General features: G+C 37.2%; 1 protein-coding gene across 3 annotated transcripts; it reads right to left on the bottom strand.

The window, feature by feature from the left end:
• Positions 1–9,374: 9,374 nt before the first annotated feature.
• Positions 9,375–21,099, bottom strand: ELOC (elongin C). Of its 3 annotated transcripts, none has more exons than XM_042840005.1 (4): positions 21,012–21,099; positions 13,714–13,773; positions 11,855–11,998; positions 9,375–9,804 (listed from the first exon to the last, which is right to left on the bottom strand). In XM_042840005.1, the coding sequence occupies exons 2-4, from the start codon at positions 13,715–13,717 to the stop codon at positions 9,614–9,616; spliced, it is 339 nt and encodes a 112-aa protein (XP_042695939.1). In that variant the 5' UTR covers positions 13,718–13,773; positions 21,012–21,099; the 3' UTR covers positions 9,375–9,613. The 3 variants fall into 3 exon arrangements, with proteins under 3 accessions (XP_042695939.1, XP_042695940.1, XP_042695941.1); XM_042840006.1 differs by lacking the exon at positions 21,012–21,099 and adding an exon at positions 15,048–15,139; XM_042840007.1 differs by lacking the exon at positions 21,012–21,099 and adding an exon at positions 14,097–14,331.
• Between the last annotated feature and the right edge of the window lie 7 nt (positions 21,100–21,106).

Below are 21,106 nucleotides of genomic sequence, written 5' to 3'. Positions count from 1 at the left end.
TTCCTGATGATAGCACACAAACATAAAGACTTAGTAGAAATGCTGGCTTTATAGCTACAGCCTCTGTCTCCCTGCTAACCTAGCTGTATGTTCCAGAGGCTGAGTCCACTCAGACCTGTACTTTGTGATGATGCAAAGAACCCTCTTGGGGCACCCCTCCACCACAGGCAGCGCCTGATTTTCCTTTCGAAAGTGGCCAAATGGGTGCAGATCTAATTAAATGGCTGAACAATAGTTCTCTGTTTATATTTGCCTTTGAAATTTACCACTTTAAGTTTAGGACTAAAGGTGGATCTGAGACATATGAGAGCCTGCTTACTTTCTGTAATCACATTATTTGGTGTGACCCAAGGTGTTGCTTCCAGCTTCACGTGTTACCTTCTGGCATGTTTTTATGTCTCCTCAACTTTGAGAATGGCTATCTGGAGAAAAACAGAAGCTCAGCACAATGTGGCATCGGATTCCAAATTGTTTCAGTGTCAGCAGTGTTACTGTTCGTAAAGCAAGCGTGCAAACTCCAGTGTTCTGCATAAAAGGACCAACAGAAGGCAGGAGGAGTATCATTGCTCCATGAGCTAGCTGCAGAAAGGAATGAGCCTATGGGCTTTGGAGGAATTTGCTGATGACAGAAATGAATATATGTGGATTTGAGTAGGAAATGGAACCATCCCAATGGAATTAAGGATAGAAGTAGTATTGCGATGTCAGCTGAATCCTATATGTTTTGCCCTCTAAATCCAACCTCAATTCTTAGTCATACATGGTAGGCCCCTGAAGCCCTGCAAGCTGGCATTGCTCTACTGCCTTCATTTAAGTGACATTGAAGTGTCAAAAAACACAGCATTGTGCTTTCTTAGAAGCTACTGCTGATATGTGCTGATGTGATCTCTCGATATGTTTTAGATCGCAGAGAATTTATTGCGTTCAGTAGACATAGAAGGTTTTTTTTCCCCTCACAGTTCTTCATAACTGTCTTGGGCAGTAACAATATTAAGTAGAACATTGCTGTTGCTGAAAATGTTTTACTAGATGTTGTTATTTTTGCATGATTCAAGCATATGTTTATCCTAAAATACATTTCTTAATGCCATATGCTACAAAGATAGCAAGAGCATCAAGTTTAAGCAATGGACATGTGTTCAGCTATAAACATTGACATATTGACTATTCTTGTTCATATAATCACAGGGAGACAAAACTGATTTGAATCCATTATATTCAGTTTCTTAATCTTGTTCTAGAAAACACTGATCAAGGACAGAAGTTATGAAGAGGCATAAAAGTGTATGTAACAACTGTAATCAATAGAAATATGTCTTCAGCTTGTAATAAAGATAAATAATCTCTGAGCAAGAAGTGGCTTTAGCAAAAGATCAGACCTTTTAACCATCTTTAAGTTCAAAGTTTTGTGGTTTTGGTTTTGTTTTTTTTTTTTTTTTTTTTTTTAATCACCAAAGCTTTTCGATGTTAAAAATAAAGACACCTCCTGCATTTTAAGCTAAAATATTGTTTACTGAAGTTATTTAATCTAGCAGCAAATCTCATTCCTCAGGATAACAAAAATGAGAAGCAAGGTTCAGGATCTGCCCTTCACAGAAATTATAAAGCAGAGATGGGCTATTTCCCACCCTATCTTAACCAAATGCTTATGAAACCATGCAGTTACTCTACAACTGAAACTTGTGACTAGAAGAATCCAAACATCATCCATAAACTTCTAGTTTGCTCTTACACAAAAGGTCTATTTTACACTACCCATCTTTGTTTTTTTCCAAGTGTCATGCGATTGACTGATACATTTGTGCAATCTCCTTACTTCATCATTATCACTGCAATAGGGGCAGCTGGAGAATTATCCCCTGCCAATACATCAGTAACCTGAATTGGATGCAGTATTATTAATAAATGTTTGTACAGTGCATAATGCTATAGGAATTTGAGCACAGCAAGAAAAAAAATATTATTAGCAGACTTTCAGGAAAAGTTTAATGAATACAAGTATTTTCTTCCTTTCAGTTTTGTCCCCAGCTTTGTGATGGCTCATATAATTCTTTGTTCAAAGTTACTCAGTAATCTAAACACCAAAAAGCCCCAAATCCTAATGTGGGTAGATTTCACATGGTGTTGGTTATAGTGTAATTTACTGTTCATTTTGTTGTTGACCCTTACTTATACAAAATATGAGAGAAAACACTTGTGCAGTTAACCCGTAATCTGTTGCAGCTGCAGAGATAGTCAATGCAGGAACTGAAAGATTTGTGGTTGGTTGTGTGAAAGAAAGTATTAGGGCTAGTGCAGCCTCATCCTGCATCAGCCAACTTTGTTTTTTTGCCAGAAGCTTCCTATATTGTGATCCCAGATCACAAACACAAAAACCTGTAGGGGTAAGAGGAGTTTAATGTGATATTCATTATTTCAGGATGTATTTTGCTCTGGTCTGATCAAATGCATGATGGTGACTCACACAAGTAATATATGTAGCGCAAATCATGAAAATTGCAACTATACCTCTTACTAAAAATATATCTGAAAATATTCATGAATTAGATTTAAAAATCCACTTTTCTATGTAGTTTGCATTACCTTGTGTTCACAGAAAAAAAAATGGCAATCGATATTCAGTCCTCATTTCTCAGGTAATTTTCTGACCTATCTAACCAGTTTTACAAAGGTTAGCTATTTTTATTGATCAGAGTTCTTTACATTCCATTCCCTCCATTATTGTTACCGATATTTATTCCTCTGCTTTCCCCTTTTCCCTATATCATTCTTCCTCCACTATAACAACACATACTTGGTTTCTTTTGTCTGAGCGCACTGTACGTTTTAGCCTTCCATCTTATCTCTTTCTCCCACAGAAGTTAGCTGCGCATTGACATCAACCTCCCTTTGTAGCTCCAGTGACATAGCAACCATAATCTGCGGTGCCAGGCGACTACATCTCAGGAGCACAGAGGACTACATACCTTGGAGGAATCGTGCCAACTTCTTCCACTGCCAAGCTCATGGGCACTGAGCTTAAAACGCCTCTGGAACAGAGATCTTCTGATAAACACAAGCTTGACGCACCTGCAGAAAGCACTGTCTGTGTCATACTAGCAAAAGCCATAGAATCAAACCAAAACAAAAGTATATCAAGAATACAAATGAACTGCATACATAGCTAAAAATGATTTTTGTTAGCTATTTTCAAGATGTCTTTTACCTTTGAAATCGTATTGCTGTTTTATTCTTTACTTATTTTCATCAATTGCTTCTTCCATTTTTATCTTAGCTGAGAATACTAAGGGGCACATTTACCACTTCTGTCTCAGGTCTTTCAAAGGAGCAAATGCAGGCAAAGGGAAAGTTTTTACCTTATTCCTAACTTGCTGCAAATGCAGCATCTTCAGAAGAGGGTGAGCCTGTTCTAAGATGTCATGTTTCCCTTTCTTCTACTGTGTAGGATTTAGCCATTTTGCAGCTACTGGACTATCTGTACCTTTCAGCTTAACCACTGCAAGACTGAACTCCTCTTATGACAGGCAGATAAGTGCTGCACAGCTACTCGCTCACTTCCCCTCAATGGGATGTGGAAGACAATCAGAAAGGTGAGAAGTCACGTATTCAATAAAAGATAGTTTAATAGGTAAAGCAAAAGCTGCATGCACAAGCAAAGCTAAATCAGGAATTCATTCCTAATTCCCACTGTCGTGCAGATGTTCAGCCACTTCCAGGAGAGCAAGGCTTCATCACACATAATCATTTTCCATCAGATCAGAAAAAGAATCTGTCCTATTCTGAGAACACACAGTTGTTGTAATTACTGCAAGGGAAGGATACAAGGCCAGGGAAAGGAGGGGAACTGTTTCAGCAGTATACTGTAATTAACACTTAATTGTCAAATCATGCTTTTGGCACCAGTACTCTTAGAAATCCTGTAAACTTATATATTTTAAAATACACATAGCTATGAAACTTAAATAATGAGGACAGCATAGGACCCATAATCGATTAAACAGATAAACAGATTAAATAGTGTGACATGATGTAATTATTAAATGTTCTTCCACATAAAAGCATCATTTTCCAGAGCTCTTGTAAGTGGAATGATTACTGCATCTATCACATACATGAGCTCAGACTCTACTCAGTGATAAGAAATACATTTAAGATTTAAATATAAATATTGCTTAGGTTTTTGTGTTATTTTATTGCTATTTTTATCTTTATTAAGGCTGTGAATTGAAAGCTTCCCAGGTAAGCCCAAGGGGTATTTGAATAGATTTTGTTGTAAACAGAAGTGACTCATGCTTAACATCAATGAAGAAGATAAATACTGATAAGGGATTTTCAATCTATGTTGCTGTTTGGTCATGCAAATCTAGAACCAGGATGAAACTGCTGAAGTGACTTCTCAGGTGACTTACACAGCTGTGCAGTAAGCCATCACATCTCCTCAAAGATGAAAAACGAACCCTCCAGGTGTGCACATCAAACTGAGCACTATCTTTGCTGGCCACCACAGCTTACAAAATTCTGTTTGCAGGCTTGTACAGCGAGACATCACTGACACAGCCTGTTGGTTAGAGGTTCTTTCAGTTTGCTTTTTAACACCCTTAAGACAAGACTTCTTACATGGTACGTCTGCCCTGAAACAAAGTATTACCTATGTTAAGAAAATAAAAAGGATGAGTAGTTACTTGACTATTTCAGTTAAATACCTTCAAACAGTTCTCCTAAAATAAGTAGTTTTCATAATTGAAGTGCTCTGTGACTACCTGAAGAGTTTAAATGATAGTGTATAATGGAGAGATCATTTATATGTTTCAAGTAATTGACTAGAAATAATTCTGACTGACATGGAGTCTCACTTCTGAAAAACATTATACATGCAGTCTACTACAGTAAAGCAAAAAAGCTTTACCCTATATAAAAAGCTAAATGAAGTTCTTTATGCCAAATGCAAATAAATCCCAGGTATTTTTCAGTCTCAGTGATACGAAAAAAAGCCAAGAACTATTTATGCAAGAGAAATAAACAGCCTAACAAATTTTTTTTTTCTACCAAGCAAAATAACAAGAATTTATAGCAACCAAAGACAAAAAACATAGATAACTTATTGCTTCAAGTAGCAGACATTTTGAAGATTTTCTACTATTTTCTATTATTAAGTGTAATTGGGTATCTGTTGTATTTTTTTAATGCGAAGAAAAAGTTTAGCTGTGAATTCTTATCTAAAAAGTCAGTTTTTAATTAAAAATTAATACTGAAAGAATTCATTGTATTTATAACTTAAAAAAAAAAGGCAATAAGTATGGAGTACCATTAAATCACCAAAACTGTCTACGTTCCCCCAGAACTCATTGCACAGCACCATCCCAAGAACCAGCAACTTCTTCATCAGGATTTTAGTTTATTATCCAGAAACTCGTAAGTTGTTACTTTCACCAGTCTAAAACGCTGCACATACTTTAAGGGCAATTTTAATTTTCCAATTCTACACTCAACAAGCGAGGCTACAAATCATTACATGACTAATGTCATGTTCAGGAGGAGAAAGGGACGAAGCACTCCATTTGTCAGAGTAATTTTGACCTTTCCTATGTCCTAGGCACTCCACCCATATAGTGTGGGAGGAAAATCCTCTTTTCTGTAAACATAAAACAGTAACATGGCAATGACAGAATGTTTTTGTTTTTGTTTTTTTAATCTCAGTGACCTCCCATAGAGAAGAGGTTGCACCATAGCCTACGTTTGTAGAAGTAACATGCTCAAAACTTTATTTCATGGCATATAACACTTTTAAAAACTTGAACTTATAAAAAGTCACCGTTCTCTCAGTGCTGCCCTACTGCCAACACTCAAAAGAGCTTCATAAATGACTAATAATCACCACATCTACTGTGTGCTTGTTTGACTCTTCCAATTGTTGTGCAACACATCAAGGTCACACTGTTGATATGTTCCATCACATCACCACTTAATAAGCTATATTTAAAAAGAAATCCAGTTTCAGTTTATTGTAAAAACAAACAGACAAAACCTTAGAAGTTGAACATTTTCTATGGGGAAAAAACCCAACACTATATGCTTTTTCTTCTGATTTCAAAGCTTTGGACTATCAGTACTTTAAAAACAGCATGATAGTTTAATATCTAAATCTACCCAACCTTAAAAAAAAAAAGTCTTCCTGCTGTTTTTTCGGTTGTTCAGATTGAAACTAAGCTTGCCCCTCAGTCTCCACTTTGAGTTTCAGCTCGGACAAATTAGCTGTTTCTCAATGATTCCTATACCCTACTGTGATTTTGTCGACCCTGCAGTAGCTGGTACTCTTAAATTACAATGCAACATTTGAGACAAAATTTAAAAACAAATGTAAGTTGTCATAAAACGTGGACTGAAAAAATTTACTATGCCTATAATTCTCTTGTGGTTTATCATATAAATCAACAAGATTTAGATAAGTGTTGGGAAATTCCTTCGAAGGCACTGCAAAAAAAAAAAAAAAAAAAACAACCCAAAAAAAGGTAGTAGGGGAAATAGCCACTTCAATAGCTCATGACTACAAATGACCATATATATACCAATAAAAACACAGCCAGAAGCAACTACACATTACTGCTATTTAAGCAATTCCTTTTAAAGAATGTGTTGAATACATTGTTGAATATAATGACCTAGTGAGCCTTGATGACAGCTTCTCTATTTTTAAACCTCAGAACCAAAAGGGAATTTCCTGTATTGTAAAACATACTTCAGATTGCTCCAGATAAACAAGCCATTTCATGTTGGAGGCCATCAGGGACTTCTTCAGTACCTTGTACCTCGAAAAAAATCATAATCCAGCATTTGAAACAGAATTTATAACTTTTCATGGCCAATGTTTAAAATTTGAATCAGATACCAATCAGATAAAATCACAAAAAAAAATCAGATACTATCAGACTAAGCAAAAGGGAATTCAGTATTATAGGACATGGAACCTTAAAATATCCTCTTAAGGCAATAACAAATGCCATCCTCTCTCAGTATTAGGCCTTTTCTTTTAAGAACTGTGAGTTGTTGCAGTTAGGAGCACGAAGGTATCTAAACACTGACTAAATCAACAAAACTCTTCAGAACTAGGAGAAAAAAATTATTATACATGTTTCAAAACCTGTAACTCAAATGCTAGCACGAATACTAGCAACTTATTCATCACACATTCATGAAAATTCTACGTAAGTCACAAATCCACAAAAACACAGTTTTAAAAATTTTCAATTTTGAAATTTATTTAGAACTCAGGGGTTAAGTGTGGTAATTTTCCAATGTCTGTTAATAGCATACCCATGTTGCTACCAAATAAATTGCACTAATTCCCTCTGCCCCCCTCCCCATTAGAAATCTGCAGGTTAGTTTTCTTAACAGCCAGTGGTTTTGCAAATAGTGTGTTCTAGGACACTACTGCATTTCCTGAGTGTTCAAAGCTACTGTATGATACGTCAAGCTGAAGGAAAAACAATGAAATTATAATTCAAAAATAAAACAGGTATTTTATCTTGCTGCTGAAGCATGGAATCATAAAACGCAATGTATTTTCAAGAGGAGGTCGTTTTGGAATGCTTAAAACAAATTATTATTATTTTTTAATGACATTATTTTTACTTCCACTTTGAACTAAACAGTCTGAGCTTCAAGTTACTGACTTCAGGACTATTAAAAATGGCTGAAGAACTTAAGACTCTCAGCCTACAATGTAGTTGGAACTTAAACATCTATGTCAGTACTTCTTCAACTTCTAGGGTATATTCCTACTGGTGCTAACAAAAGCAGTATAACAACATATTTCTGTTTTGTGTTCTTTTTAGTGCTCTTGCAAATGAGTTACTAATAGCACTGACCATAGTGCTCAGACATAGGATTTCAGACAATCACCTTGCAACACACTTCAGCTTTATCATGCAAAACCAATCTAATCATGAACATCCCCACACTAAACACGATAAATTGTGCCAAAGTATGTGATGTGAATTAACGTCAGCTCATCTATCAACATGCTGACGTATGTCAGCTTGTCTATCAAGCATTGCTCAAGTCCAGAGTAAGTTGATTTATTAGAACTGAACTCCTCCATAGGCAGATTGCATAGTCTATGCAAGTTACCATTTTTTGTCTGGAAAACCTCAAAGGTTGTATTTATGTTGGCAATCAGGCTTAGACAAGAGTTTCACCCTTAGTTAACATATTAAAGAAGAGATCCCAGCATCTGTTAGTGGGACTTTTCCATAAAAGACCACAATCATTTCTTAATCAAAAATGTGAATCAGAGAGAGCTGATGGAAATGCTAACTACATTGTTCTTGCATTGCTCTTCATGACACATGCTCATTTACATTTTACTTTGGCAGAAGGGTTCTTCAAGGCCGTGACTGAACAAGAAGCAACTTCATCTCAGTTTAATTTTTCATTTTTTTTCTCCTTTTTTGCTTCATGGAAATTTGTTTAAAACTAAGAATCATCTGTATAGGCAATTAGAAGCAGGAATTAATAAGAGCTAATGTGCTTCACTCTAGTTTGTGAGTGGCTTGCCAATCCTTTTCCTCTAAAATATTTGTAAAAACATTGGAAGTAACTATATTACATTTATTTAAAAAAGCTCCTTAAACATCTCCTTAATGCCCTTTCCATCCAATACAAGGCCTCCACATTTAGGGTTTTTTTTCTGTGGATTTAAGGGAGAGGTCAGGGAAGAGGTAAAGAATGGGATAACTGCTATCATTTCAGTTGCTATTTTAGAAAACTGGAATGACTGCTAATCTAAAGATTAAATACAATACGTAATCCACCACAACAATGGAAATAAAGCATAACTGAAACTATAAAGAATCCATATCAGGTCAAGTGACAGAACATTAAGAACAACTTTATATGTTACACAGAATACACAGAGATTAAAAGCCACTGTCAGTACGATCACAGTGTTACTGTACCGACTAGTGACTTGAATAGTTGTAACTACTGAAGGAGAAAATTCAGGTTAGAAAGGAAAAATGCATCAAGTACACTTCTTCACTTGTCTAAATGATGATTAAATTAAAAGCCTTAAACATTTTCCTACACTCTGCTTCCAACTTAAATGGAATATTGCTGTCAGTATACAAACCTTATAGAGAGGTCACTTCTAATCTAGTTAGTATAAGTATTCTAAAGAACAGCCACCTTATAAAGGAGATTAAGTTCAGATGTTTAGAAACTTTAACAACAAGAGAAAGTTAGAAACCCTAAACAGCTACTTATATTTAACTATAATTACCTTTTAGAGAGCATTAGGCTAAACTCCAGTATTTTACACAGTCATTGTCTTAAAAGAAAATTCTACCACACCTAAAGGATAAGGCATAGCCATCTACTAATTGGCATATTTGTTTATTTGTCTCAGTTGTGAAAAGGTCCTTATTGTGTAAGCAGCAAAACAAATCTCAACTGAATGATTGCTATATGCAAAAGGACTGAAGACAATTGCCTCTGCAGTGAACTTAACAGTTCTCAACAGCACACACGCAACATGCTATCTGAAAAAAGTTACTAACTTAACTACATGTATTAAATACTGAAAAAAGTTTTACATTTTTATTATAATTTATTTTATTTAACAATCTAAGAAGTTTGCAGCCATCAGAAGTTCCAGTGCAATTTCAGGTGCAATTGGGAATTCAGGAATCTCCGTAGAGCTGTTAGTATAGCGGACCTTGTAGGTGAAATACATGCATACTTTGGATAGGACATGGGATGGGATCTCTCTAAAATTCACCTCGTTTGTTTCATTTTCTGCAAACTGTCCTGTGGGAAAACAAACAAACAAAAAAAATCAGAATCTCAATTCACCACAAAATGAAACACTTTACTACAGTAATACAGTATATTCCAAACAGACTTGCTAGGTTCCATATTCCTAGCTGCTACATTGTTCAGTGCAAAGCCGAGCATTTCACATTCATAATCCTCACAAATAAGAGGATCCCTTGCATTAGAAAATGTCTGTTCATTTAGGCTGCAACATATTAATATTCTGAACCACTGCACCAGAAATATAGGTGTAATTCTGATGTTTTCTTTCAAGAGGTTCTCTAAAACTGTAGCGTGCTCAGCACTAAAAGCTCACACTACCATTTAGAAAAAGAGGTATACATCCAAATTTTTAGCTAGCTTTCTCAAGAAAAGAAAATGTTTTACATATGTTCCATATTTGCATATGCACACTCATCAGTTCTGTCTCCTCCCACTACCACTGAATTTCTTGGATGGTTTCTGGAAGATTTGACAGAGGGTTAAACCTTAAAGATGCACTAACTTGATAAGCTGTGGAAAAAAAAGGCATGCAGGAGCAAGAAGAAAACCCTAGTTGTACTGCAGAAAACATTGCATGCTGTGAGAGTTTATCCCTGTTAGATTTGAACATTTTATCCAAAGCTCAAATCTCAAAACACAAGTATATTTGAACCCTTCTTCTGTGCCCTCTAAGCATGAAACAGAGGATACGAAATCCTGTCGTTAGTCCCACAGCCTTCCTCTAATGTTAGATTTGTCACTGTTTTTATCTCTCATCTTTAAAGCTTATTAAGCTGAAAGACAATACAAAGCCCACTAACATATACTCCATATTTATAGGTGACCTAGCAGTTATGTAGTTATCTCTATAGGCATATCTCTGTAGGGATCCCTTTCATAATAACCACAAAGCAGAGCTATTTACTAATGTCTCCATGTATTTATGTAGAAATATCTGAACACACATACTGAAGCCAATCTGCCTTAAAGCTATAATGGAAACAGTAGGAAGCAACACAACTGTTAGCATATTGACAACGTCACAATACTGAAATAGAGAACGCTTACACATCAGTGAAACTACGGCCTGTAGACAGTAAGAATAATTTTACTTGCAAACTTGTTTATCTTACAAATGTTTATGTAAAACATGCTTAAGTGCTGACTCCTTTACAGAGTCTCTTTTCTAGCCCTCTTTGCCTTTTATTTCTTCATATTGTTACAGATCACAGGACAAATTTGGAACAATCCAGTTTTGTAACTACTCTTCTTGCACACCTCAGAGGCAGATACGGAGTGAATTAGACAACGGATCTGCAATGTGTTTTCACATTCATATTTTATCTGAGAATTTTAATTAATTAATTTGCCCACTATTATTGAATAATTTGAAAGTATATTCAGCAAATAGATGTTGCCAGCAATTCCATTCATCAGAATCAAAAAGAATGACCACATTTGATCAGAGGTCGATACAGCCTACTGCTACTCGACTGGCCAAAAGTAATTGTATGGGACAAGGGCAGAGAAGAAGAAAAACATGCAAGTCAATTTCTCATTCTCTTCTCCACCCTTTCATGGTTCAACAATTAGTTCAAACACTTCTTAAAACAGAAGTAGTCTCACATACCTAGTAACACGTGAAGGGTTTTCCTTCAGTCAATTTATCTCTTCTTCAAACTTACACTAACTTGTGCCATTAAGCTCAAGCACTCCTGCCATAAAGTCTTTGTGAATACTTCAAATTCTACCATGGAGGAGCAACGGAGTCACTTGTCTTGAATTTGACAGCTGCGAGCTTCATATAATGACCTCAATTACATTTAACAGAGGAAAATGGTAATAATAACATCATAAAATTACTAGCCATCCAGAAACTTATGGAGTTCAATTATATGGTATACAATACTCCACAGAGGTGGACAGTTCCAATGGAAATGGAATTAGTAAAGGTCTGAACAAGTTATTATTTGCTCCAGCTTTTGCCCACTATATGATAGAAATTCAAATTATCCAACAGAGAAGGAGAAGGACATGAGGGTATTACATCTGTTATACTTACCTGGTCCACTCAACATAGCTTTTATTGTTCCTGATGTTAATGCATGCTCTCTTTTTACAATGAACTCATGGCCATCAGAAGATATTAACTTCACATACATTGCATCTGGGCCCTCACACCCACCGTATGTTTTCTCTTCTCCATCTGTGAAGGAAAGCAACAGTTTCAGTATACAATGACTGATTCCAATTACCAAGAATGCAAGCTTCAGTCCTTCCTGTGACTGTGTTTGCAGACAGAAGAACCACTGCAGACCACCAAACATAAGGTAAATATTTGCATATTTCAAGACTTCTCTGAAAAGTGTGGTAACCTATTTCAAAAGAGGAATTTTTAGAAAAATGCATCTATTTTGATTAACATCTCCCTTCTCTTCATCACCAAATTCTGACATGATTTCAGCAATCTGTGTAGGAAAAAAAATTTCCTCCAGATGAATTCTCAAGTGAAAATAATTTACTCATTTTAAGAATATGCTACTTGTTCCATTCACAAAATGATTGCCACGTCTGGGACAGTAGTACTTATAACTTACAAGTCATCTAAACACATATCTAATATTTCAAAATACAGATTGTAAGACAAAAAATGCTTTTTGAAGCACATTAGGAATGAAAGCAGTCAAAGCACGTATTTTTGTGCTGGAAAATTGAAATTGAGTTAATTCCTTGCTCATTGCCAGTTGGATTAAGAAAATTAGTGCATACTCATGTTGTGACTTTGGTGAGAAAGCAAAAAAAACCCCAATGAGTTTGTGAAGTCTCCCCATAAGTTTTGACTATGCTTTTCCTGTCTCTCCTCTCTTTTGTCTTACTATGTATCTGCTTTGACAACATGCTCTTTGGGGTAGGAACCACTGACTACTCTGTACCCACATCATGCTCAGCACCAAGATGACTTTGGAGATGGTCTTCATGCACACCTGTAAACTGTAATAAAGATCATCATAACTTTAAACAAAAGGGGAAGGAAGGTTTAAAGTGCAAAGAAAGGCCCAACTCAATAAATATACTATTTCTATCATATTCAAATTGGAAAGTTAATGTTGTATTTCAAATACCGTATTTTCTAAAGGAGTGCAGACCCATTACACCAAGTACTGCTTCATTTCTATTAGAAATTAATACTTGAGTTTGACACTGCACATAAGATTAAATATTCAGGACAGTATTAATTTTGGCAGTAAGGTAAAACTGGAAGTCTTTAAAGTTCTAACAGCTTGGAAAATCAGATAATACTTATATCCTTCTAGAAAAATAATCCTCTATATAGTTACTGACAATTTTAATAACTTGCCATCAGTGCCAAAGATGCTAAAATACTTTCAGAAAAAGTATAGCTAGCACCAGAATCTTTCCAACCTTGTTTCATTAACCATCATTTGTAGTGAGAGAGATATGAAAAGTTCAATTAGCCATGTTTCACACACATACAGTAATTTAACAGTCAGTCCCTATTATGACCTCTTAGCCAGAATTAAACAGATTGACCTTAGCAAACAATATAATGAGAAATTTCAGCAGGTATATAGGGAAATTTTCTTGTCCCCTATCTAAAAGTTTTGTGCTATAAAACCTAAAGGCATCCTATTTTCGCACGTACACTTTCATCATTTGGCATATTAATTATATTTTACTGTTAAACAGATACTCATCTCAATAAACAACATTCACACAAAAAAATCCTCTAAAAACTACATTAGCTGGAAGTTCCACAAAGTTTTCAGGCTACAATTAAAAAAAACACACATAAAAAAGCTACAAGGTCAACATTAAGAGTCTTATAGTCCAACCCCTCTTAACAAGAGCTAAAATGTTTCTCATGAGAAACAGCAACAAAAATCTAAGAACAACACTTACCCATTCTCTTCTTATAAAAAAATTATTTCTTTTCAACAGCAGCTTTTGCAATAGGAGCGTCTGAAAATACACGAGGCAATGTTTTTAGTCACTATCGCAATTTCTTAAGTCAGCACTAGTTACATTTACATTATTAAAAAGGCTATTAAAAAGAATATGATGACACAAAGCTTGCAATGTCATGAACACTAAACGCTGTTTTGAAACTGGTGTTTCCTGGTTCGGGTTGGTTTTTGTTGCTATTGGTTTGTTGACTTGGGTTTTTTTTTTGCTAAATATATCCCCACCAGCTTACCATAGTCTAGAATCTCCAAATCATTGCTTTGCAAAGAAAATGTTTCTTTACAGTTTTTAAAAGCCCTTGATCATCAAGCCACGGTTACCTCAGGAGCCTGTTACACTTCTACTACTACGGACACCACCCATGCAGCTGTAGTGGGGAGATAAAGAGAGCAAGTTCTGCCACAGCACAGAAGGCACTGAAGAGAATAAACAGTGTGTCTACAGAAGAAAAGTCAGGCAACAGTTCAGTACATTGTGAATACAGGAGGGCTGTTGCATCACATGGGTGTCCTGGTATTCCCTGGACACCTCAACAAATTGGAGAAGGGCAAACAGGAATTCTACAAAGTTCAACGGCAAATACACCTTTGGAAGAATTACACCATGCACCAGTACTGACTTGTCTGACCAGTGTCTCGGTCAAAGGGTGCTGGTAGACAAACTGTGGGATGGCAAGAACACACACCAGCAATGTGCCCTTGCAGCAAGGAAGAGCAAGACCAAGCCTGGCTGATCGAGGAGGAGAGCAGCCCAGCACACTGAGCAAAGGTATCCTTTCATTCTACTTAGCCCTGGTGGAATATATGGAGTACTGGTCTGGGCTCCTCAGTACAAAATACACTGAAATGCATCCTAGATTGGAGCATCTGTCAGTCACAGAAAGACTGACAAAGCTGGGGAATTCAGGCTGGAGAAGAGAAGGCTCAACAAAACAATCTGATCAGCGTGCATTAAATACCTGGCCCTCCAAGCCGTCCTTCCTAGAAGATTGAGAGTTCCTGACACATACACCAATGTCATTTAGATAATATACTCCAGATATTTAATGTAGTTATTCACATGGTAAGTTAACCAGGAATTCCAGAGCTTACAAGCTGAGACTCAGCTTGCTGCAAATGTTATTTGTCATGAAAATGATTCCAAAGAATACAGAAATGAAAGCACTTATTTGCATAACAAATCCAGTATTTTCAGATTCAACTTGTATTTCTCTGTATTGAGCTGCATCTCTGCTGTGGCAAAGAAAACTATGAAAGAGAAATTTCACCCACCTGCTGTCCTAAAATTCCTTTCGTGTCTACTGCTACTCTCCAAACATTAACCCAGTACAAATCAATGACGTACTGCTGCATACTCAAAGGTTCAGCAAAACATGACCAGGGATTCTGGGTAGTTATTCAGTAGAAACCCGGGGTTGGGGCAGCAAAAAGTCTGCTAAGAATTCTGATAATTCATTAGATTGCTACGAAAAGCAGTGAGCAAAAGCAGACGCACGAACTGCTATTGCTCACTGCTGAGAAGGATCCCAAGAAGGTGTGAAAAAGCAGAAGAGACTGCTCCCCACATTTCCTCCCTCTTTTATTTGTGGTAAAAGCTGGGGCCAAAAAAAAAAATTAAAATAAAATAGTAAGCAAGTCGAGGAGAGAGCTGAAGGACTTGGAGGAAGTTTTACAGAGATTCCTAACCAAAGTCAAGAGACTCAGATCTTTGGAAGCTGCAGCTCCTTGCTATTGCAGATAGCTTCACTTCTCAAAAGTACTTCAGTGCTCAGCGTTGATTTCTTCTATCTCCCCTCCTTCATAACCATTTCAGGCAAGGAAGTATGAAATAAAACCAATAGTTTCTCAAGCTCTCACAAGGAGTCACTTTCACTATAATTAACCATTCATGACTAGTTTTAAAGCGTCTGCAGAACAGTGAGCAAAAAGCATCTCCTGCCTACTTTGCTGTTGTATTTGAAAATTATTCCAACCTCACAGAAATATCTTAACTTTTTTTCCTTTCCCAATGGTGTACTTCAAATCTTCTTCCATGTATAAACTTCTTGAACATTAGGCATGTTCAATAATGATCTTAATTTGTATAGACTGCCATACCGTAATATCAAACTTTAACCATTCAATAATTCCTGTAACTCCTCCATGGAAATTATACTTATGCACTGAAATAGTAACAGCACAAAACTGATAGCATCTTTCATCTGTTCCAACAAGTTTGGAAATGGAAATTGTCCTGTTGGAGAGCATTGATTACTCAGGAACAAAAAGGCTACCTTGTATAACCTAAGAGAGCTAACACATTAAAGCTGGGGAACTGAAATAATGTCTACATCAAAATATTAGAGCTGTTGCAAAAAACCCCACAGTGAACATTTTAATAATGTCAAATGAAATGTGTTATCATACGATGAAAGAGGAAAAAAATAAGTTATTAGCACGGCAAGTGTGAAAAAAAACCATGGTCAGAAGAGGCAGCCAACAGTATGAAATATAAAGGAAAACAGGATACAAACACAGTAAGGATTAGCATGCTGAAGTAACCTAACATTAAGAAGTGAATCTGTTATTTCCTTGATAACAGGAAAGGAAAGGAAACTAGATGGAACCTGGACAAGGCAAATCATCTGGTGCTAAACAAATGTGAGAAGAGGATAATCATATGAGAAAAATTGTCTAATAGAATAAAGCAAGATGATGCAAATGTGCAACAGTTAGACTGAAAAGGACTACTAGGTCCTCCAAAAATGACATTAAGCATGTTATTCTAACAATGCTGGGGAAAAAGAAAAAAAGCAGGCAGATTTAGATGAGACAGAAGTAGAAGGCACTACAACAAAAGAGGAACAGAGCATCACACAAAGAAGTGATTCACTGGTCTTGAAAAACAGCACATGAAATGAAGTTGTATGAAACTTCATTATCTTCTTCAAAGAGAAGGCTCCAGGGGGACCTTACAGTGGCCTTCCAGTACCAGAAGGGGCCTACAGGAAAGCTGGGGAGAGATTTTTTATAAGGACATGTAGCGACAGGACAAGGAGAAATGGTTTAAAATTCGAAGAGGGTAGATTTAGACTAGGAAGAAATTCTTTACTGTGAGAGGGGTGAGACACTGGAACAGGTTGCCCAGTGAGGTTGTGGTTACCCCCTCCATAGAAGCATTCAAGGCCAGGCTGGATGGGGCTCCAGATCCCTCACAGCTTTGTTGCCCTTCTCTGGGCACTCTCCAGGGCCTCAATGTCTTTCTTGTAGTGAGGGGACCAAATCTCAACATGGCAGTTGAAGTGTGGCCTCACCAGAGCTGAGTACAGCGGGATGATCACCTCCCTGGTCCTGCTGGCTATACACTTTCCTATACAAGCCAGGATGCCATTGATCTTCTTGGCTCCCTGGGCAGAAGTAGTTCAAATTGGAAACACTACAGAAAGGAGTTACCAACATGACCAAAAAGCCTGCAATGTAATGAAAAAATTAGAAAGACTTGCTTGTTTGGCTTAGCAAAATGAAGACAAATACAATTCATCAAATGGATAAGCAAAGAAGATAAAGCATACCAAGATCATGCCTTATTGTAAGTCCAACTAAACAACATAATAGGATTAACAATAATAAAATTTGTACTTCTAATAAAAAAAAAGAATAACATAGAAATTATAGAATAGCTTTTTCTCTCAGAGAGTGGTCAGACACTGGAATGGCTGCCCAGGGAGGTGGTGGAGTCACCGTCCCTGGCAGTGTTCAAGAGGTGTCTGGATGAGGAGCTGCAAGATGTGGTTTAGTGCTTGTGTAGCAATGGTAATGGGAGGATGGTTGGATACATGATCTTGCAGGTCCTTTCCAACCTTGTGATTCTATGATTCTACAGAACAAAAGCAACATACCACTGCTAAAAGCAGAAGGCTCAGGAAACCTACCTACTTTTAAGCAACATCATACATCCCACTGTATTCGCCTTGGAAGCATGGGACAGAACGTGGTTTCACTTCATTTGTTCTGACATAACAATGTATAATTTCAAAAAAATATGAAAAGTGATAATTATGACTAAGAGTGGTAGTATAGATTTTCTTCTGACAAAATACAGACAGTGAAGAGCAAAAAAGGATCACAGGGTCAATGCAACAATAGAAGCAATAAGCAAAGGAAAATAGGAAACTTGGAAAAGCTATAACAAAACTAAGAAACTGCAAGTACTGGTTCCTCTTCAAGAAGTGCCCGTGTGTCATGATACATTATGAAGATCTGAACATATTTCAGTTCTACGTGATTGTTTTGTGAAAAGCATCTTCTTTCCAACAACTACACCCAAGTTATCTGAGATGTTATTAACATGATCCTGCATGAGCCACAGCCTGTTTTCTTCAGTCAACTCCCTTCCTGGTTCATGAGCTTACACAAGAGTTAGTGGAAGCAGTAACAGATTTACATGTTGAGATAGAATATAACTAAGAATCATAAACCACCATAATTGTCAACACAAATCAAGCGTTCCTGTTTCCATGCTGGAATACATTTATCTCCTCACAACCCCAAGAAGAAAAGATACGGTATAGTGAGTTTAGTTTTTTCTTTTTGTTTCTCTTGAACATTAAATGTAATGAAAAAAGAAAAACAACAAAAAAAACACATGACCTCTTTCCTAACTTACGCCCAAAACTGCATGCTTGTCAACCAACACACCCAGAATTTTCAGAACATCACTTCCTTCTACACCTTCTAAGCCTGGGAGACTAAAATGTAATTGATGGGTATATGTTAATTTAACTGAACACACACAACTGCTGTACACAGCAGGAACGTCATCCTTCTAGTCCAGTTAGCACAAGAAACTTAAATCTATGCAAACATTTGCAAGCATTCAGATTCTTTGTTCCCACAGAAAAATATCTGAAACTCAGATTCTGGTGCAGGGTAACTCAAAAGGCTTCCAAATCATTAGCTGTGCAATACAAGCACACACACGTCTTTTGTACGCTTCAGTTGGTGACATTTTTGTATTCTGTGAGATCAACTTTTTGGAAAATGTGGGGCAAATAACAAAAATGCCTTCACAATTCCTGGGTTTGTTGAGAAGTCAAATGTGGAATTTTCTGAGTGTCATTTGTAAATCAGGAAGAGTTCTTCAGCAAAGAAAGGCCACTGTATGCAAAATCAACAGTGTCTTACTGTTTAATCCTAAACTATAGTCCTACTCTAGATCCTAAAGAGAAGCTTGTTTAAAAATACCACTCTTCAGTTCAGTATTCACTGTTTAGGGCACACAAAAGAATAATGTAAATATGGATTGAAACATATTTAGAAAAATCATGAGGGAAAACTGGTACAGCAAGATTGCCAGATCAGCAAGTTTACTAGGAAGGTACACTAAAGGTGAATGCTAGTTCAGACAAACAGGTGAGTTAGGATGCCACGCATGGAGTATCAAAGGCCTCACTTTATTTAAGGTACTCTTTTTTCTTAGGGAACTTTATTTTCCAATAATTCCCAAGAGAAAAAAAAAAAAAGCAAGCGTTAGAGTTTTCTCCCTAATATAGAAGGAAAGCCCTGGTTACTTTATATCTCCAGCTGTTAGAGGAAATAAAGCTGCTTGCACATTCCAAATTTTTAATACAGTATCAATTTCTGCTCTCTCATTAAAGCATTCATCAAAAACCACAATTATGCAAACTACCCCGCAACAATGGTAACTACATTCTGAGCCTTTTCAGATGCAAGAAAACTTGTAAAAATCCTATAAAAAAATTTTTACTCTGATTCAAAAAATATTTCTAGGACAAAATGTAGGGCATACACTGAGAATTCCAAGAAAACAACAACAACAAAAACAAACAAACAAACAAACAAAAAACTCAAAAACAGGTGAAGTTAAGCAAGCTTTCAAAAGATATTAATTTATTCCCATATAGAAAGCATAAGGGGCAAATGGATCAGGAAAAATGTACAAAAGTGAGAGACAGAAGACAGTACCTTACAAAACTGGATCTCTTCAGTGAACCAGTATAAACTCCTCACATTAAGAATATAAGAAATTTTGTACATTATTTCATCACCGTTTCAGTACTAAAAAGACAAAAAAATTTCACATGACTTTTCCCTATTACAAAGAAATGCCAGAAGTGATGAAAGCATGTTAAGATCACATATCTTAAATTTCTCAGTGCTGAAGGTAAATCTTAATGGAAAAAAAAAAAAGTATTTACACACTAGATAGCTGATCTCAAGATGTATTACAGAAAAACACATATCTTTGTAAGGACCCTTTCAATTAATAAATTGTATTTCACTCCCAATTATATTTTTGTTCTTAGCATAGCAAAAAGAGGAAACTTGAGTACAGAAGGGAATAAATACAGGTACAAAGCTCTTTTTATCCTGAAGGTCTCCGAGATGCTTATATCTACATTTCAAACTGAAGCTCTGAAACAGCAAAACCAGAGCAAACCCAAGTAAAAAGCAAACCGACAACTACATCTCCCTGTAGTGCAATGCTCGCATTGCGATCTACAATATTAATCTTTAAGGCTCCTTCAAACTGTACCACACTTTATAGGTAACACTGGCCCTCAGAGCTACCTGCTAATGTCACACTTTTCACATATGTACCTAAAGCCATCATTACCTTATCAAAGCTCGTGGTCACCTACAGAAAAACAAAGCCTGCCTTTAAGTAGCACGGGCTGTTCAGAAGCACGTTTCCTTTACTACACCGTCAGTCAATCGCTCTTCCTCATCAGCCTTGTTTTGCTTACATTCACTGACCATTACAGCCAAAGCACTTCAACCAGCACTTCGCACCTTAGCACAACAACGCCAGAGGACACATCCTAAATTCTTTCGGCCTTAGTTACTGCCCTTTCTTTAAGACATGGCGTGGGAAGAGGGTGGACATAATTCGTAGCGGAAAAAGTTTAAGAGCGATATTTAATTACAGCAGCGTTCTGGAAAGCACCTTTCCCGGCGGCGTGTGGAATCCAGGGAGACTTTTATAGAGAGGAGAAACGCTACCAGCTCACACCCGGCAGGGGAACCCCAGCCTAGCAGTGAACCCCTAGCAGCGAGCTTCCCGCACTATGCACGCACGCACCCCCGCCTCCTCCCCACACGCCCCCGGCTCTTCCAGGCCTCTCCGCTCGGCGCTCCGGGCCTCCCGCCCCCGGCAGCGAGGCTCGTCGCTCTCCCAGCGGCAGATCCCGTGGACACCTCCCAGGCGGCCGTGGCGAGGCCCCTCCAGCCACTCACCCGTCGGTGCCGCTCCTCCGCCCCGCTCGCAGGGCCCCCGCCGTATCGGGCCAGCTGCCTTCCAAGCGCTTCCGTTGGGTCACGGCGCACTTCCG

This window comes from Centrocercus urophasianus, unplaced genomic scaffold, assembly GCF_019232065.1.
Source record: "Centrocercus urophasianus isolate 14NV4802_14NV808 unplaced genomic scaffold, USGS_Curo_1.0 seq_11, whole genome shotgun sequence".
NCBI classification, from domain to species: Eukaryota; Metazoa; Chordata; class Aves; order Galliformes; family Phasianidae; genus Centrocercus; species Centrocercus urophasianus.
This window is presented reverse-complemented; position numbering and strand designations above follow the sequence as displayed.